General features: G+C 43.1%; 1 protein-coding gene across 2 annotated transcripts; it reads right to left on the bottom strand.

Moving 5' to 3' along the window:
- Positions 1-21: 21 nt before the first annotated feature.
- On the bottom strand, positions 22-6,097 carry tmem175 (transmembrane protein 175). Of its 2 annotated transcripts, none has more exons than XM_053420190.1 (10): positions 5,861-6,097; positions 5,162-5,200; positions 4,915-5,012; positions 4,744-4,795; positions 4,126-4,161; positions 3,957-4,040; positions 3,700-3,864; positions 3,494-3,572; positions 3,061-3,196; positions 22-2,871 (listed from the first exon to the last, which is right to left on the bottom strand). In XM_053420190.1, exons 1-10 carry the CDS (start codon positions 6,059-6,061, stop codon positions 2,199-2,201), a joined length of 1,563 nt encoding a protein of 520 aa, XP_053276165.1. In that variant the 5' UTR covers positions 6,062-6,097; the 3' UTR covers positions 22-2,198. The 2 variants fall into 2 exon arrangements, with proteins under 2 accessions (XP_053276165.1, XP_053276166.1); XM_053420191.1 differs by lacking the exon at positions 5,861-6,097 and adding an exon at positions 5,725-5,745.
- Positions 6,098-20,999: the final 14,902 nt, after the last annotated feature.

Below are 20,999 nucleotides of genomic sequence, written 5' to 3'. Positions count from 1 at the left end.
CACAAGTGATTGAATTTTGAGTTAAAATTAACAATTTCAGATTTATTCACAAAACAAAGATGTGTGAAAAGGCAGATTCAGAGTTTGAACTGGTGAAGCAATAACACAATAAATAGACATTGACGCTTTGACAATAGAAATCTGTCTCAATCAACACTGAACATTGTTGGAGGAGTGACAAGAGAAACTAGAATTACATCACTGGTTGTATATTTGTATATATTTCTACAAACTTCTTCATTTAAAGGTCACTAAAACAAAGGACAACTGAAACAAATCACATGTCATTGTGGACGGACGACCTGAAGCAAGCTGCCGATGGCTGATGAATGACAAAATAAATATTCTCACATAAATTCCTAGATTTACCTAATAAAAACAAAAGATACACAAACACCAAAATTATATCAATAAGCTTTCAATTCAACAACAAAGCAAAGAGGGATGCCAAGAGAAAGATCATTACAAAAAATAAAAGATTATAGTGCTACGGTTGGGACTTAAAAGACGCTTTATGTCTCTAAACTCTAAAAATATGGCTTAAAATACATTATGTCATATGTATATGTTCAAATGTCAAACTGACGACATTTTGGGTTCATTATTTTGGATCCTAAGACTTTCACAATAAATATCAGACAAGTTCTGGCTTTCGTTCCTCCATAGAGTCCTGGAAACAAAAGTACTTCATCAAACTGAATCCATCCTACACACATCAAAACAAACCAGAGTTACAGCTGATCTGCAGCTGAGTTAAAAAACAATAACACATCAGTTTTCAGTCTAATCACATTCGAGCATTTGACAAAATTTGACAATTCAACGTTTTCTTGTCGTCACTCATCCAAACTCTGAGGAAAACGAACTCTCCTCCATCACGTGACAGATTTCCATTAAAGTGCATTTCAGGTTTGAGCCGATATATAAAACTCATCAGTACTTCAGAGCGAGTGACATCATCACAGCGGTAGCTCAGGACACACAACAGCGACACCTCCTGGTGAAACATCGGCGCACAAGCAGAAACTGAAAATGTTCAGAGGATTGAAATAATCTTACGCTGAAAAGACGCAACATTTAAAGTTTTTTAAACAACTGAACGTCTGAAGCTAAAAGCAACAACAGCCCTGCATCATAATCCAACAGATTTCTCATTTCAATACATTTCTTATTAAAAGATAAGAATGGAGGGAATACGACTGCGGGACGTATTTGAAAAGGTGAGATTAACATTCCTCTTGTTATGACACACAAACATCGTTATATTTTGAGAATAGTGCAATTTGAGATGGCGCCGCCCGCTCGGTGTAACGTTTAAAGTGCCCGACAACCCAATCCTAACTCACTCTAGTGTTTGAGCCAAAGTCTGGGAAAACCAACGTGCCCTTGAGCAAAGCATTTAGAAATTCTTCTGCCCTCAGCGCTCATGTGTGAACGTGTCTGAACACGAACTGATTTCAAACCGCAGCAGTTTGATTGACACAGAAACTGAACCATAATTATAGAAACCTGTATTTTTTCCTGCGCCGTTGAATTTGTGTGTTGCGGCATGTGTTGAATAATTACAAACTTGTGTGTTAGCTACATGATTTGAAGCCATTTCCCCGAATCAGCTGTAAATAAAAATGGACGACATGACAGCTCAATGAAAGGAAAGCCGGAACATTTAGATTGCCCCCCCTGGTGGCCGGTTCAAGTATAGGTTCCTTCAAGTTTGTTTTAAATAAGTAATTTTAAGTTAAATTGAAAAGGGTGGAACATCATGACTCACTCCACATCACTCCTGCCCTCGGGTGGAAATGGATACGCGTCTTCCATCTATTTTGTGAACTGTCTGATTTGGATGAGTGATAAAACCAAAGCTGGAAGCGTTAGTGAGGGTTACTTGATAAAAGGCTTTTGGTGCTTTGAGACGATAGCGTTGTTGTATCTTCAGTTACGAGGACTAAATGAGTGGAGAGGCTTTGTCTGTCAGGATCCTTCACTACTCTGGTCCACCACGAGTTTCCTTCACCTCTACAGGTCCATAACTCACCTTCGACACCTGCTCTGATCGATTGCCTCTCAAGATTTGAACCTCTTTAAATGCTAAACAGAGAAGAATCTATTTTTCATTTAGTTCCTGGTTCAAACCCCAACAGGCTCCTGACGAGAGGTCGTTTCTAACACTTTCAGAAACAAACTGTTTCAGCAGCTCGTTAGGCCACCACCGTGTTGAACGGCACTCTGGCCTCGTCAACCTCCTCCTCTACAACGATCCTCAGGTCGGCCCGATCGGGACAGAAGACCTGCCTCATGAGCGCGAGCCCGACACGCACCAACAGCCTCAACACCAGAAAGGCAAAAGGCACCGTGATCTCCATCAGGTGGAAAATGGAAGCGCTGAATTTACTTAGAATACACGTCAGGAAAAATGTCCCTAAGGCTACGCAGGGGTACAGAGATAGCTTAGCTAGCATGAACACATGCTCCCGTCCACCATAGCGCACGTACGGGTGCAGAGTTTCCCGCTCGTTGTAGAGAGCGACCACCCAAATGGTCAGCTGGAAAATACCTGCGAAGAAAATGATCACGCAGCTGATCTGAATGGCTTCTAGTTCATTTCGGGAGTTGGGCGGGAATTCTTGCGTTAGCTGGTAGGCTAAAGGTAACCCTCCGACAAACGCCAGGGAGAAGGTGTTCAGCAGGCCCATGAAGCGCGTGGTCTTGGTGACGTGGAGGAAGAGCGAGTGGTGGACGAACCACAGGAGGCCGACGGTGGCGAAGGAGCCGAAGTAGGCGAGGTACTCGGGACCGTAGGCCTGCAGAGCCGCCACCAGGCTGCCGCCAAACTGGTCCCGTACAACCGCCGGGTCTGGAACGTTGTCCTCGCTGAAGGAAGGAACCAGAAGGTAGAAACGTTTGTTTTGTCCATTTGGGGCTACTGTAGAAAGATGCCGCTGTAGCATCTCAAACTAAATAGAGATATAAAGGGTTCACGCTAATGAAAACACAATGATTCTTTTAGCTATCTGATAGTTATCTGTCTTTTCCCATTCAAGGTAATGAAGAGAAACAAACCAAATGTCCAGGATGAGGAGCGTTGCTACGATGGCGTAAACTCCGTCACTGAAAGCCTCCACCCGTTCTTTAGTGAGCGGTTCATCAGGCAGGAAGGTGTAGAACATCAAGGAGTCCGGAGACTCGTCCACGGGACCTGGAACAGACACACAACTGGTTAGAACTTCAACACATGTGAGTGCTTTGTAAAACCTCTTATACTCCATAATGAGTAAACGTAGGTTAAACCTTCTACAAAGAGACGATTGACTTCGTTACCATCACCAGTAGAGAAGTCGTTTTTCATATTCAACGTCACAAAGGTCCTGAATACTTCGGTGCTCTCATCTCGCTGGTTTGCCAAATTGGCGCCTTCACCCATGTTCCCATCACAATTCTTTTGGGACCAGTTGAAAAGAAGAACTTTGATGTCCGGTTAAACTCTGGTACTCACCCATTGCTTTGCTGCGACACCACTTCAGACCCCGGGAGATGTAAGGCAGGAAGATAACGATGGCTAACAGCACGTAGGACTGAAAAAACACAACAAATATAATCAACCGTCACAACACAACAACAAGGTACAAGACAAATGGAATCCTGAGGAAGACGATTGTCCTCTGATGAAAAATACGACTGGAAACACCAGAAGTCACCAACCAGCTGGAAGAAGATGACGGAGAAGATGCTGGCGAAGAGGCACATGAGGGGAACTCTCATGATGACCTTCAGGATGTGGTGTTTATAGAACGTCCGGTTCTCTGAGATCTGGATCTGTTCGTTCAGGAGGAACGGGCGACTGAAGGCGTACAACACGATCACCGACTGCAGAGACAAGAGAGACAGGAAGTCGTGACGTGTTCACACCGAGTGAGAATAAGAAACAAAACGGATCAACACTTTGTTTCTAGGCTCACCTGAAGGACGCCGGTCACCATCACACAAGCACAGAACAGGAGAATCCCCAGGATCTTCTCTGGGAACGTCGCCATTAAAGAAAACTGCAAAAGAAAAGATCACGAGCACAGAATGAGGAGTTTGAACTGAGGAACTGATCTAATTTAACTTCCACTGACTCGTACTCACCGTGTACGGTAGAAAGGTGATCACCATCATGCAGGCCTGGAAGAAGAGAGAAGGAAGAAAAGAGAGGGAAGAAGAGAGAAGGAAGAAGAGAGAAGGAAGAAGAGAGAAGGAAGAAGAGAGAAGGAAGAAAAGAAGGAAGAAGAGAGAAGGAAGAAGAGAGAAGGAAGAAACATTTATCTAAGATAAATACTTTAATTCATATGACAAAGTAGTTTTTTGAATATTTAAAAACCCAATGAAATGAAAAATACAATTTACAAGTATATGGCAAAATACAATATCATAGAATTTTTACATCTAAATCTCTGTCCTGTAAAATGTGATGACTCATACTTCCCTCAGGGGGGTTTTCTAATTTACTGTTTAATTTAACACTTCTCTACGTAGCTTTGTGTTCAACTCCAATATAAATGTAATCATTAATTAATTTAATTATGTGTAAATATGACGAATAAATGAATCTGTTTTACAGAGTTTTAAAAAACTTGTTTCCTTTATGTCACACTTAAAAACTTGACAGAACTATTGTTCACACTAACCTCTTGTTTATTTATATTCAGGACTAATATTAATGTTGAATGTTTAAGTAAATATCTAAGATGGTAAAAATAAACTTACGAGGTTCAACAAGGCGAGGCAGTCGTCAATGCGCACAATCACCTGAAACAACCTGGGAATGGAAAAACAAACAAGTGATGAATAACAAACAAGGGATGAATAATAAACAAGTGATGAATAATTAATAAGTGACTGAAATCAGCTGCTGTGATCATCACTTCACCGACTCACCGGATGTGAGCCGCCCACGCCACCGTCACGATCAGGAAGGTCATGAGGTAAACAGCGATCTTTGTGCTGAGCAGCAGCTGAACACTTTGTCTCAGCTCCTGCAACACACACAGATTTACAACAGGGTCACATTGAAGATGTTTTAATATCAACATGGTGAATATTCTGAAACATAATATCTGTGGTTACTTCCTGACTCCAGGGTTTTTAATGCTACAACACATGAATCACTGAAGTCACAACGAACCTCGTCATCTTCCACCTTCGTGTGGGCGACGGGTAGAATCTGGAAAACAGGAAATCAAATGTAAGTGAGCTTTATTACATCTGATGATGAAATCTGATTTTCATCTGAATCCTAATAACTGATGAGGGGGAGGAGTCTCTGTACTGAGGCCCCGCCCACGCATCGACCAACACATTTATTCTGAAACATTGATTTGAGTTTAACCTTGATCTTTGATTTGGTTCATGTCCCATCCACTAACATAGAGGAGGCTGTAACTTGTGATGAAGAGGGTGAGGATGATGATGTGCTGCACCTCCTCTGCCTCACCAACTTATCTTAAGTTGATCTACTCCATCTTTTATCTTATCTTAAGTTTATCTTATCTTGTATCTTATCTTATGATGGAGTCTCACCATGACAGTAGCAGTGATGGAGATGAGAACATCTGTGGGAGGACTGGGTTTCTTATCTTAAGTTTATCTACTCTATCTTTTAACTTATCTTAAGTTTATCTACTCTATCTTTTACCTTAACTTAAGTTTATCTCATATTATATCTTCTATCTTCTGATGGGATCTCACCATGACAGTGGCGATGATGGAGATGAGAACATCTGTGGGAGGACTGGGTTTCTTATCTTAAGTTGATCTACTCTATCTTTTACCTTATCTTAAGTTTATCTCATATTATATCTTCTATCTTCTGATGGGATCTCACCATGACAGTGGCGATGATGGAGATGAGAGCATCGCTGTAGGCCAGCAGTCTGTGGGAGGACTGGGTGCTGCTCGGCTCCTCCCCCTCGGACGGACTGACGCTTCCAGGGAAGGAGGTGGAGGAGGCGGCGTGGCTCCTCATCTCCTTCCCCTCCAGCGGCTCCTCGACCTGCTGCTCGATGATGTCTTCATGTCCCTCCATGGTGGAGGAGCCTCAGAGGAGCCACACGGAGCTCAGGAGGAGCCACACGGAGCTCAGGGGAGCCACAAGGAGCCACACGGAGCTCAGGAGGAGCCACACGGAGCTCAGGAGGAGCCACAAGAGCCACACGGAGCTTGCAGGAGCTTAGAGGAGCCACACGGAGCCTGCAGGAGCCCAGGGGAGCCACACGGAGCTAGCAGGAGCCACAATGAGCCACACGGAGCTCGGAGGAGCCACAGACAGAATCCACGGGGCCCCGGTTTGTTTGCAAACAGACGGGAATCAGCTGACAGAGGGCGGGGAAACCGGAAGCAGCTCCACTTCCTGTTCCGTGCAAAGATCGTCTACTGAGGGAGATCAACCGCTCTGTTTTTTTTAGTAGAGAGGACTTAAATAAAGACACAATAAGTAATGAATAGAAAAGAAGATAAACAAATGATAATTTGAAATAATACATATTTTGTGTTTTATTATGAATTTAATATGATGTATTCTGTGTACAGTCAGTTGTTAAAATGTAAAATTGAATAAACGCAGTTAATGGAAGAAGTCGGAAATTATACAGAGGTTTAAAAACAAAGAAACATGCAGAGAATAAAAACCTGAAAGAAGATAACTGATGAATCGTTAAAAATAAAGATGTAAAAAGTCACGTGTCTCATTTCAATTTATATTTCTGTAGTTTATTAGAAGATCCAGAAGCAGCAAAGTGTAAAAGACTATAAGTCACTATGAAGAAAGAAAGAAAGAAAGAAAGAAAGAAAGAAAGAAAAATAGATACAAGAATGAGATGCAATAAAAAAATAAAGAATATTGCAAACTGAAGTGTTACCTTCATATTTCCACCAGGGGGCAGTAGTGGTGTGAACAGGAGACTCCACATGAACACATGATAACAAATCTATATTAAATGTGACACTGTATTAACATCTAAAAACCACAACATCTCTGTCTTTTTACAGCTGATAGATAAAGTTATAGACACTTGTATCTTATACTTTTTCTTATATTCTGAATTTTGTGACAGATTTGAAAGGATTCTTAAGAAAACAACTTCATGAGGTAAAACAGGGATTTGTGAGGTCACAGTGACCTTTGACCCTCAACCACCAAACTCTAGTCTGTTCACCTTTGAGTGCAACAGAACGTTTTTACCAGAATACAAGAAGTTCCTGACACTATTGTTGAGATATGGTATTATGTGATGAGTGGTTATTCTTATTAAAGAGCAGCGTAACACAGACCTCCATCAGAGAGCAGACGATTACATCACACGGTGCAGACTGTGGATTTCATGGCTTAACTCCTACTACCAGACAGCAGATTAATTCAATCTCATTTCCCCAACATGTGGTGGCGCCACACATCTGGAGCAGCTGAAAAAAAACAAAAAAACATCTGTAATATCACAATATTTTGTGTCTCTGCTCATATGAGAAACCAAAATATACAAATTAAACCTCACAAAAGGAGCACTCCTCTCTCCTCCTGTCCGTCACCACGACGTGTTGCATGATGGGATTATTCTGCTGGGCGCCAGCTGCCGTGTAACACCGGAGGGGAACATGAAGCCTCTCGTCTCAGCCTGAGCTCCTTTTACATGTTCAGAACAAACTGCTGCAGAATCACAGCATCGTTTATTCTGATGCATGAAACTGGGCTGATACAATCATTTCATGCTTTGAGTTTAAACATGTTTGTCCTGCGTCGATGCTTCACAATTATTCCTTGTCATTAGTGAGTCGTCTTCAAACCTTTTTACGATATACAGCAATGTCACTTTTTATTATTTGTGTGCAGAACCTTTTTATAAACAGTCAATCGTTTCGCTCTGTTTTTACAACGCCAGATATTTAATTTAAACCACAACTTAACAGAAATGTGAACACTTGAACATAGAGTGATTTATTTGATGCATTTAGTGACTTTTAGTTCCCGTCATGTCCCGTCTGCTAACATGGAGGAGGTGGTGGTTTGTGATCTTTGCAGCAGCCAGCCACCAGATGGCGATCAGGAGGATGTGGCTTCACTTTTGAAGAGCGACAATGTGGAAAAACACCATTTTACTTTTATTTTACTGATCTACATCCACATCAAATAGAAAAGGTTTCTCCATTGACACATATCAAGTTTCATTCTTAAATCCCTCAATTAGATTGTTGTGTAAATCTGCCAACACCCAAACACACAAACACACAAACAGACAACAAACACTTCTACCTCAGGAACATTAGCAGGAGGGATCTCCAGCCCACTGCTCCTTCACCGGGTTCTGACACCACATCAAAATCTATTTCCCCGGAGAGACGTCCAGGTGGACGCCCATCTGTCGGGGACTCGTCTCCGTGACAGCACATCAGTCTTCTCTGCTCGTTTCCTGTCCTCCTGACCCCTCTCCTCCTTTCTCCTCCTTTCTCCTCTCCTCCTTGTGCCATCTCTGGATCTCCAGTGTTCACATCCCATTATAGAGACATTACTTAGTCTGGGATGTTGTTGTTGTCAGACTGTGAACCAGCCCCCCCCCCCCCCCCCTCTTCCCCAGGTATGAGCCCTGATACCTTAATCAGCGTTGGCAGGAGAAGTGGCTGCCATCACATCTCTGCTGTCTGGATCTACAGCTCATCACCCTGACTTAATGAACTCAGATGTAACGGAGGAGCTGACGGCTGCGACCACAGTTCATCACACGACGCACTGAAGGACGGGTCTACAGGACATATGGTTTCTAGGGTCAACTGTCAACAGAGACGTTTGATTATTCCTTCATAAAATGAAGATCTATTTAAGAGACTCAACTTCTCAAACATGTGTTTTGAAAGATTTACATACCTGCACATGATGGTGTCAATGACAGAGTGAGGATGCATCATCGTTGATCTTTATTTACAGTCACAGTCGAGTTTACAAACAGATTCAATCTTGTTGAAGCTCATTCAGCAGATTTCTTCTTGCAGCTCTTTTGTAAATAAGTTTGATCTTTTTTTAAATTCCTCACAGAGCGAAGCCGTCCAACTGCAAAACCATCAGATTCAAATGATCATTTACATTCATGTCTCTTATTCAATGTCTCAAAAGATAAATAATCTCCGACAATATTGCACCTATTGTAAATCATAAATTTATATATATCCACAAATCACACACTAAAACAACATTTATCTTTATATTGACAGTTTCTAAAACAGCCCAATATTGTATGTAATATTTATATTTTGTATTTCTTTGCCCCGTGCTCCTGTGTCACTTTTGAATTGATGCAGAATCACTAGATGTAAACTTCTTGTCTCTTAAACAAGGAAACTTCTTCCTCTTGACCTTGTGATTGACAGCTAGTACCGTCCAATGGATGGAGGTGGGCGTGCAGAGTCCTCGAGCTCTCAGTCAGGCTCCACCCCCTGCTCTTCCAAATATGGGTACTTGTGGTTTAAAGAAAACAAGATGGCGCCGGACAGAATACCAAAATCAAGGTTTCAAACTGCAGCTCACAAACCAAACGGGTGACGTCCCGGTGGTTTGATACCCGAGGGTGTTTTTCCTTCCTCAGTGACTCGACCTTGGATAAGTGGTGAAAAGTGGTTAGATGAGAATTAAAAATGACGTTTGGAGAAATGACCACCGAGCCTTTAAATCCCGGAGCCGCTCAACGACGGCTACTGAACGTAAACACAACTTACCTACCTGTGGAAGGTCGCTCGTCCTGCAGACGTCTGGAGAGAGAGAGAGCGGCCTCGTCCCTGCTGCTGTCCAACCTTTATTTACAATCTGCTGAGTGTACAGTTCGTGCTGCGCCCGGCCCAGCGCTGCACATATTATTGATGGGTCTATTTGCCGAGTGGCGGAGGATTGGCGGTGGAGGTCAATTCCATTACACCTGGCTCGTGTAGTGTCAACACGCCTCAGCCTGAGGCTCTCAGGGAGATTGTGTGGAGCGGAGGAGAGAAAGTCTCTCTTGATCAGAACTTGTGATTCTGCAGCTCGACGCTGTGACGGCAGCTTCATGGACCAACAGGCTCACGAGAGGTTTGACCTGAGCTCGTGAAGCTTCTTCTTCTTCATCGACACGATACTTCACATTCACACAGATGAAGAGTCACAGTCGGGACCAGTCTCTGATGTTCTGTCAGGTTTTCAACACACGACTTAAAGCTCAGAGAAGAATTTCTGCCTTTCTTCTGCTGGTTTATATTTTCTTTAGAAAACAGTCTCACTCACCAAATTATAAATAAACAAACAAAGACACAAAAGAACAACACAAACAAGCAAAACATGTATTTTCTCACTTGAGCTTCACACAGAGTAGATTTTACTTGCCAGAGACGATCGGTAAATAAAGATGGACGACAGGACAGGCCCCCAAAAGTGAAGCCAAAGCGTCTTGATTGCCACCTGGTGGTTGGCTGCAGCATAGGTGATTAATCTGGCCTCCTCCATGTTAATGGATTGGACATGGACCAATATAAAGAGAAAGAACCCTCTAAATAAATGTTCTCAAAGATGGTTTCTGTCATCTTAGGTTGTTTTTGTTACACTGATGTGTTTTCATGTTTTTGATATCGACATCGTGATTATTGACTATTGATTATTGATTATTGATTATTGAACACATTGTTTATAAGCCGCAGAAACACGTACAGTCAAGCAAAATCAAATCCTCTGACGAGAGAAACTAAAATGTCAAATTGAATAATGACTTAATAATCAAATCTGAAAAGTAGAATTCAGAAGAAATACATTCAATTAATTGACTGGAAATATATTTTTCTTTAAATGTAGCACTCAGTTAAATTGAGTAAATCTGATGAAACTGTTCATATCTGATCATATCTGCAGCAGGATGCACCTCAGACGATTACTTTAACGTTTTTCATTTGATAAAATCTTGTCTTTTTCCGCTTCCTGCAGAATTAAAGCAGAAAACGTGGACGTCAGCTCCAACATCTGGACCCACTCTGTGCCTCAGAATTACCCAGAAGGCCTGTGGTGAGGGGATAGCCGGTCAGAAGGAAATAAAGGAGGTAATGAGCCTTCACTTCAAACCCGATTACCCAGGAGCCTTTGCTGTGACCCCGCCCGGCCAGGCGTGGCCACAGTTTGGTGAAATGGAGAATGACGGATGAGATATTCTCCCTCGTTCGCTGGTTAAAACAACTCCACCGAGAAAACGATTAATTTGTGATAATGAGATCAAATGTTCGGTTTCCTGAAGAGACGGTTCCATGATCTGTGGAGGGCAGAATTAATGATGTTGTTCTGTGATGTGTGAGCGAGAGAAGAGGAGACAGGAGAAAATAATCTGGTTATGATATTTGATAACTGGTGTTTACGCCTTTGAAGAAAAATAGAATAACACGTTTTAGTGATTAGTTTTTGTTTTCCAGCCTGAAAACCTTAAAATTTAAATATTTCCCATCACTTCCAGATTGTGACACACACTGGATGTTGGCTCTGATGCTCCAGCGCTCGGGCTTACTGGCAGTTTATGTGATTGGAGCTAAAGCTTTGTGTGGCCTAGATAGTCGGAGCTAATACGGAGGCGCTGACACTAACAATTCTGAATTTAATGTTATGGATTCAAACCGTCTGTCAGATAAATAAAAACGTTCAACATTTAACGTCATCAAACTTTTTGAATATGTTTGTGCAGTTCGTCTTTATTGATGGGACAGTAAGTGTGAAATGGGAGAGAGACTAGAGATACTTCTACAAACATTCATAAACAATGCACAGTGACATTTATTAAGCTATTTATATTGAATGAGGCACAGATCCACACACAACTGCACAAAACTACGTAATGTCACTGGGATGTTGTAGTCAGGCTCACGTTAGCTTGTTATTCCTCCGTGCCAGCAGGAGGCGTCGTGTTTTCAGGTGGCCCGTCTGTCTTGTGAACACGATTTCTCAAGAGCGTCTTGATGGAATTTCTTCAAATTAGGTGCAAATGTTCAATTGGACTCAAGAATGACCTGATTCGATTTTGGTGGTCAGGGGTTAAAGGTCAAGGTCACAGCGGCCTCACAAATCCTGTTTGTGAAGTCAAAGATAAACTTATTAGATCTCAATCATTACTGTTACTGGTGGTTATCGTCATGTTGTAGCATTTGCAACATTTGCTCTCCTGCATTGAGGTGAACTGAAAACCGGGAGTGGCCCCCGAGCTCTCTGCTTGTTCCCACGTTGTCTACACTGTGATCCATCATTCAGAGACACAACAGTACACACACTTCTCCTCAGCATCACTCACATCATCTCTCTATAGCAGGAGTTCACCCAGTTGTGACATCAGAGGCAGAAGTAGGACTCGCTCCTGACGGCTTGTTGATGGACGACTCCGGTGAGTGTTCTCATCCCTGCTCATGGGCTGAAGGCAGACCGACCTGAACAAGCCACACACAAGGTCACAGCTTTTCCATCTGTAGCAATTAACACAACCATAAATCCATTAACTCTGCCTTAATGACGCTCACGTCTATCCCCAGCACGGAGCTTTACTGCTCTTCAAGGGGATGAAACGACTGTAGCTTATCTGTGTGTGTGTGTGTGTGTCTCTCTGTGTGTGTGGGCATGTGTGTGTGTGTGTGTGTGTGTGTGTGTCTGTGTGTGTGTTTAGCTCACCTCCATCAAATCACGACTCATTGACTAAAAACAGTTGTGGCGTTCAGAGATTAAATCAGATTTGTGACACTGTGTGACATTAAGTGAAGTGCTGATAATCCCAGTGATGAACATACAGAAGTCATCAACTCACGTTCAACACCTGAAAGCTTTTCACTCGGTTCAGGAGGTTTAACAAACAGGTCTGACCAGATCACGTGGACTCAACAGTCGACAGCTCTGCGTCCAGATGCATGAGAACCCAATCGTGGGGGGGGACTTCGATCTCAGGACCCAGCTTGTTTCTGAGTCAAAGTAAGACCCACATTTGAAAAGTCATTCAGAATGAGTACGAGGCTGATTGACCTTGTAGAGGTCAGAGGTGACGTCTTCCAGAATCAAAACACTGGGGTAGTGGAGATGCATCGTCCATCTTTATCATCTCCGCCGAGGTTATGTTTTTACCATCGGTAAAACACGATGATGCAAAACTACTACAGAAGGTAGAACGAGACGGGAAAGAAACTTCAGAATTTTGGTGCAGATCCCGGAGGCGGATCTAGGATTTTGTAAACAATGTGAGATCAGGCATCTCTGACAATTTCACAGATTTCATATTTAAATAATCTTGTTTTTTCTTAATCAGAGTAAACGTCACATTTTCCTCTTCTTTCCAAACAATCTCTGCAGCTTTACCCTGAGTCTGAACCCAGACATCAGATGTCGCTCTATCCTCTTAGCTCCGAGGTCCTTTTGCACTTCTAGAGCGCCACAGACAGTCACTCTGCGCGACGCTAAAACCCTTCCCCTGATGCTCTTTAATGATAACATCCTGCGGTGGTTGATCCTGTCTTACCCTGCTGCCGCTGCTCTTTCCACATCCTGTTCCCCGGCTGGTCCTCGCCCTCCAGATGATCGCATCTTATCGGTCAGAGGAGAGTGAAAGGTCGGAGATATTAGGGGCGGGGTCAGGGGTTTACCTTCCATCGAGGGTGCCTCTGCTAAATCGCTGAGCCTTTACCACACACAAACACACACACACACACACACACACACCAGTGCACATCTGCTATTCGACCAGTTACTCGAGCGGTGTCGAGATTAAACAGCAATTACAAGCTACTTCACCAGTGATGGACTGGAAGAGGAGTCGATGTGATGCTGACCCACTTCTAAGAGAGAGGAGGAGAGGAAACGATTTTAGGAGAAGAGGAGGACAGAGAAGATAAAGAGGAAAGGAGAGAAGAGGAAAAGGAAACAGTAAATCTGCTGTGGGACAAATAAAGGATCATCATATTGTATCATATTGTATAATAATCGCATTGTGTCATGATTTGTTTTGTCAAGATCCATGAATTTTGCTCTAGGAAAATGGTGAAAATGTCAAATAATCTCACAATTTTATGGAAGTGATAAGAATTATTGCTTCTGCGTCGAGATCCAATCGAATCCTGCTGACAAACAAACAAACAAACAAACTAACAAACAAACAAACAAACAAACTAAAAGGGCTGAAAACTAAAATTCTAAATGCCCGTGTGAGTCCGATTTGTGAGACGTGAGCGTATCTTTTATAAAACAGTCATAAAAGTGAAAGATGATGTTCCTGCATGTTCGGTGCAGCAGTAATTTGTTGGGACAAATCCAGTGATAGTAAACAAACATCTCTTTTATGAGACGATCTTAAATTGTCTTGAGACTCGGGAGATTGAACAATTTGCTCGGATCAATTCCAGGTGACAGGTCTGAACGTACAGTCGTATGAAACTGCCTCGCAGGAAGTAAGAAATCTACGCCTCAGCAGATCCTGTGCAGCACTTTGTCTATAAAACCGACTCCAGGATCCGTCTGGGTCTTCTCCTCCGTCACCTCCTCCGTCTGGGACTTATTAAACTGCCCCTGCTGCTTTTAGGTAGATTGTAAGAACTGCTGAACAAATGACTCCCGGGTCTTAAACTCATCCGAGTCCTTGACGTTAAACCTGCTTCACAGCGAGAGGCCCGGTAGGAAATAAACTCCCCGCTCGTTCCAGAGGGGAAACCACAGGATGATTTATTATCTACAGGAACACGGAGATAACGGAGGGAGGGAGGCGGAGTTAATTGGTCGACTGTTTTCAAAGCAGAGGTGTTGAGAGGGTGGAAAGAGCCAAACACTCAGAGAGTCAACTTCATCCAACTGGAGAGAATTATTCAATTTATACAGGGTTGATAAAGATGGACGACACAGCAGCTCCCAAAAGTGAAGCCAACTCCATGTTAGTGGATGGGTCATGGACCTAGCTTAACAATTTAGGTAAATATGGTTGTTTAAGGCCGGGGTTAGGTTGGATGGATGATGGTTGGATGATGGTTGATGGATGATGGATGATGGTTGGATGATGGTTTGATGATGGATGATGGATGGTGGATCTTGGATGATGGATGATGGATGATGGATGATGGTTGGATGATGTTTGGATGATGGTTGGATGATGGTTTGATGATGGATGATGGATGATGGATCTTGGATGATGGATGATTGATGATGGTTGGATGATGGTTTGATGATGGATGATGGATGATGGATGATGGATGATGGATCTTGGATGATGGATGATGGATGATGGATGATGGATCTTGGATGATGGATGATGGATGATGGATGATTAATGATGGTTGGATGATGGTTTGATGATGGATGATGGATGATGGATCTTGGATGATGGATGATGGATGATGAATGATGGATGATGGATCTTGGATGATGGATGATGGATGATTGATGATGGTTGGATGATGGTTTGATGATGGATGATGGATGATGGATCTTGGATGATGGATGATGGATGATGGATGATGGTGGATGGATGATGGATGGATGTTGTTTAAGGTAGAAGGTTCGAGGCAGATCGGGGTTAGGGTGGATGGATGGATGATGGATAATGGATGATTGATGATGGTTGGATGATGGTTTGATGATGGATGATGGATGATGGATCTTGGATGATGGATGATGGATGATTGATGATGGTTGGATGATGGTTTGATGATGGATGATGGATGATGGATCTTGGATGATGGATGATGGATGATGGATGATGGATGATGGATGATGGATGATGGATGATGGATGATGGTGGATGGATGATGGATGGATGTTGTTTAAGGTAGAAGGTTCGAGGCAGATCGGGGTTAGGGTGGATGGATGGATGATGGATAATGGATGATGGATGGATTGATGATGGATGATTGATGATGGATGATGGATGATGGATGGATGATGGATAATGGATGATGGTTGGATGATGGATGGATGTTGATTAAGTGTACTTCAGCAGAAATCTCGATCTGATTCTCTCTCTCTCACTTTGCAGTCAACTCTGTGATCTGATGTGTCATCACGTTCTCATCGTGGAGAATTGATGCTCGTTGGTCATTTCTCTCGTTTGTCTCTTATTGATTTCCTCCTGCACGTTTCCCTGCATCCGACTGAGTGATTCACTGCGGCCGAGGGGATTTGAAGTTTGTGTTACAGTTCACTCATCCGTCATTGGACTGTGAAGAGATGAAGGAAAACAAACAGGTGATGGATTCTGCTCCTTCTCATCTGAATCTGACATTTTCATCAAGCCCCTGAGATTTTTTCTTTTTTGACATATCAGATGTGTGTGTGTGTCTGTGTGTGAGAGTGAGCTTTCTAATAATACTCCTCTCTCATCCAGCAAATCCTGACTTGGTTTGACATGTCTTGGTGTGTGTGTGTGTGTGTGTGTGTGTGTGTGTGTGTGTGTGTGTGTGTGTGTTTATGTGTGTGTCACTCAGCCAGTGGGGAATACGATGAGGTGGAGGATGCATCTGGTTTCAGTCGATGCATGAATGAATGTAAAATTCACATCATCACCCAACAAATTGCCTGTATCTCATTTTTGTGGACGACGGACGAGACTCGAGCGCCTCTCGATTTCACGGAAAGGGAAATTGCGTTTCTGTCTGTGTGAGTGTGTGTGTGTGTGTATGTGTGTATGTGTGTGTGTCGGCTCAGCTGTCTGATGTTGGGAATAATTTCACCTCCCACAACACAACATCTGAGGTCTCGATCAGCCCCCCCCCCCCCCCCCTTCAGTTCTAACACACAAACATCATACAAGTTCACGTTAAACACGACAAACAACGACAATCAAATTAGACGACATCACAGACTTTGACATTTTTTAATCTTTACAACACCTTTAAACACCTTTTACTTTGAAAGCCGGTTTCCTTTCACCTCTTTTGTTGATTTAAACCCGATGGTCACGTTTTATCAGACGGGGACTCTGGGAGTTTGAGGAGGTTGTAGCTCTGCAGCTAATGTGTTTAATTAAAACGTCCAGAGTCGTCTGCTAGAAGAGACTGGACAAATATTCAGTTAATGCATTTTCTAAATCAGCAGAGGAGGTTAGGTTTTCATCGGTGTTTGTTTGTCTCTCTGTCTTTTGTCTGTCACGGGGACATTTATGCAATTAGCTTCGATAATGTGAGCGTTAACTTGAAAAGCTTGAAGCTCTCTTTGAGGAGCGATTACATTCAGAAAACATCACACCTCTCCTGCAAGAGCTTTGCTTACTTTTGGTTTTAATTGTAAAACAGTTCAAAGAAGGTGCACGAGTTGCAGACCTCAACCGAGCTGAGTCACTTCAGGGCCAATTAAAGTGTGAACTGACGTATTGTTAATATTTCTGAAAAACATTTTAGGGAAATAAGAGACTGAAAAGTGCAGAAACCAACATCAAATCAATTTACACTGACTGAGAATGTTAAGCATCTTTCCTGTGTAACGTGAGTCGAGCGTCTCAGAGGACAGATTGTGAAGAAACTCTTTTTACTCCTCGTACCTGCCGTCTGCTCCCAAGTACATTATTAATAGAGTGAGAAGCTTTCAGCCACACATCCGTCCTCATCCATCATTTACCAGAGAGAAGCTGCAGAGGAGAAAAACATCATCGGTTTAGTGCTTATGTTAAATATCTGGAGCTCTGGATGAGGTTTGTGAAATCTGGGCTTCTTATAGACTTTGCTTTCAAAAACACACCAGAGAACTTTCATAGTTTAACTGTTAAGCATTCGACTCAGGGATCTTCTCTCAGTTCTTATTCTGCAAACTCTGGTTGTCAGGAAACTTCTCTGGGATTCTGACGCCCCAAACAGCATTTTAAGTTACTGACATTTTTGGTTGTGTCATCAGTGAACCTCAGAGTGAAACAGACAAGAACTCAAATACATCAAATCAGCATTTCCTGCTTCCGACTGAGGGAAACACCACAACTAGGAGGTGAACGTGTTGTTCTGGTCAACCGGCTGATTGTGTTGTTATGCACGGGAGGACGGACTCGGGGGATCGGAGACACCGCAGTGAACTCAGCTTCCTGAGCGGCGCCGGCTCTCGGCCTCGGGCTGAGAACCAAAAGACGAGAGGAAGTGTGTTCTCTGCCATCGGGGTGAATTAGGGCTCATTTGCTAAATGGTGAAACGTGATGTCCCTGCAGCCGAGCGGAGGATAAATCACACCCTCTGTTGTGCTGCAGTGCAGAGAATCTCTCTCTCTCTCTCTCTCTCTTCTCTCTCTCTCTCTCTCTCTCTCTCTCTCTTCTCTGCTGTGGAGTCGATGGGGTTGATGATGGAGGGCGTCGTGGCTCCAACGCTGTGAATATCCATCAGAGACACGGAGAGAGGGATGAGAAGGAAGAAGAAACTCTCCATCACTGAGTTTCCTGAGCGTCTGGGTCTTTGATGCAACATTAGGCAGCTGCTGTGGTGAACAGGGGGTAGGGGGGTGGGGGGGTGGGGGGGGGGTAATGTCACTGTGTCAGGGTGTGAGCATGTGTGAGTTTCTCTGTTTATTGATCCTGTCTTTGATATTTTATTAAAGAAAAATAAAGTGTTTTGAAATGTGTCCACAGGCGCTGCAATATCACATTTAACACATGTAAGTAACACACGTGCACATTACAACACGTCTAGTACATGTTTGGATCTGCAGGTTTCAGGATTGAATGAAGCTGGATTCAAATCCACGTTTTATCTCTTTATTCTCGAAACAGAAATAATCTTTTTTCTTGTGCCTGGACCTGAATTCTCTTCCAGTTGCACCAGAGATAAGTAAAATGGAAAAAGCCCCTCAGACCCTGAGATGATGTGTGGAGGAGAATCATGATCTCTGAAGTGAACTTAACACGTCTGCAGCGTTTACTTCATCAACACGTAAACATTCATGATGGAGTGAAAGAGGGAAACAGAATCCTCTCGGGGGGATAAATCAAATGTCCTGGCAGCCGACGGGTTCGCACACACAAACATGTGAAGCTTCACATCCCAGCAGGGGGCCTCGCTCTCTGAAGCTGCCTAGGACCATGTAGAGGCTGCTCCCCACAGCTGGAGCAACATATGGAGCCGCGTTCGCCAGCCAACACGGACTCGTCATTAAACAGCATTATTAAAATCACATAGAGCAGCGGGGGGGCGATGAGAGGCTCGGCTGGAGCTCGCTGATTGCTTCATTAATTGTGTTTTCCTTTTCTTTTTTTTCCGACAATTTGTTGCACGCTGTCAGTTTGTCTTTTATGTGTTGGAAGTTATAAGATAAATGTGGTTTATTCATCTAATTATGATTGTGTGTCTGTGTGTGTGTGTGTGTGTGTTTGTGTGTGTACTGTGGTGTTTAGTCCAGGCAGCAGGTGGAACAGCAGGAGGTAACATCAAAGTCATTTTGTGTCACCTGAATGTAAACATGCCAAAACCCACAGGAAGCTCTAATGGATTGAAGGAGTTGAAGTGAAGAAGCTGCAGGTTTTTGATTTCCACAAAGTTCAATTAAGCTGATCTCAGACCTGCACTGAACTCCGGAGATCCTTCACAGTTTCTCCAGAGCTTCTCCGCCTGCAGCCCCCTCGTATTAATTCTGCAGAATTCCTCTGGAGCTCCTCTGCAGGTCGAGTCAGAAAAACAGATTAATGAAGCTTCTCCACTTTCTCTTGAAGTCAAAATACAAACATGAAGAATATTTTCAACAAAACACAACAACAGTTAACATGGAGGAGATTCAAATCGTGCAAAATATCCTAAATGTTCGACTTCGTTTGTAAGAAAACGTTTAAAAGCTGGATTTAAATGCTGTAATATTTTCAACCAATCAGGCATCGTCAGAGCTGCAAGCCCCACCCACAAAGGTACGCCCCTGAACTGAGACTTGGTGTGTGGGGGGGGGGTAACTATTTCGTTCCTGGTTCCTGGTGAAAGTGTTCCAGCTCTAACCCTCAGAACATGAAGTCAAACTTAATCTTAATTTCAACTTTTTGAACTTCACTCCTTTCTACTTTGAGCTGGAAACTTCTTCAAAACTTTTTTCCTTCTCAGAGTTTTTTACTGGATGTGTGTTGGGAGGTGGGGGGGGGGGTAACTATTTCGTTCCTGGTTCCTGGTGAAAGTGTTCCAGCTCTAACCCTCAGAACATGAAGTCAAACTTAAATATTGAAACTCGCTCTGACTTTTTCATGAGTTCTGAATATTTTTGGTTAATCTTAATTTCAACTTTTCGAACTTCACTACTTTGTACTTTGTGCTGGAAACTTCTTCAAAACTTTTTTCCTTCTCAGAGTTTTTCAACTGGATGTGTGTTGGGAGGTGGGGGGGGCACAAGGCAGCCTGATGAAAGAGGTGACATCACACAGACTTCTTACACTCCCACATACATTCATACATCAAAGTGCTGCAGAGACGTTGGAAATATGAAGATGAATCCTGCGTGTGATGGTCGTCACCTCCCGATCTGTGACCGTCACAGCCGAGGGAGCGAAGGCTGAGGAACATGGACGTCACCTTCAGAGCAGGAGATCCAGACTCGTCTCTCCTGAGCCGCTTCCCTTCATGTTCTCTTACTCTTCTTCCTCAGGTCATCACGAGGCTGTGATGAAGATACAATAAAGATAAAACTACAACTACAAAAAGGATCGGAACAACATGCAATATGGTGATGAAACGGGGGGGTTCAACAATAACTGTGGATTAACACACTTAATATTTCTGTGGGGCAGTTTTATTTTTTCCAGAGGGTCGTGACCTGATAATCTCTTTCTGACCCACTATGATGGTTTTTAAGAACAACCAGCATCAAAATAAATTTCCTTTTCAGATTCATCACTTGTTTTTTTCCCTCAGATGATGAAGTGAACAGATCCTTTGATGTCGAATCCCTGAGTGGAAACCTGCTTCTTTATCCAGCAGATTAATATGATGCGTAGGATTAAATTAGGATTCTGACCCGGGGCCTTGTGTTTGTGTGAAGAGTCGGACTCAGAGTCTGGGACCCTTTACTGGGCGGAGTAGAC

The sequence above is a fragment of the Pleuronectes platessa genome, chromosome 4, assembly GCF_947347685.1.
Source record: "Pleuronectes platessa chromosome 4, fPlePla1.1, whole genome shotgun sequence".
In the NCBI taxonomy this organism is placed as follows: Eukaryota; Metazoa; Chordata; class Actinopteri; order Pleuronectiformes; family Pleuronectidae; genus Pleuronectes; species Pleuronectes platessa.
This window is presented reverse-complemented; position numbering and strand designations above follow the sequence as displayed.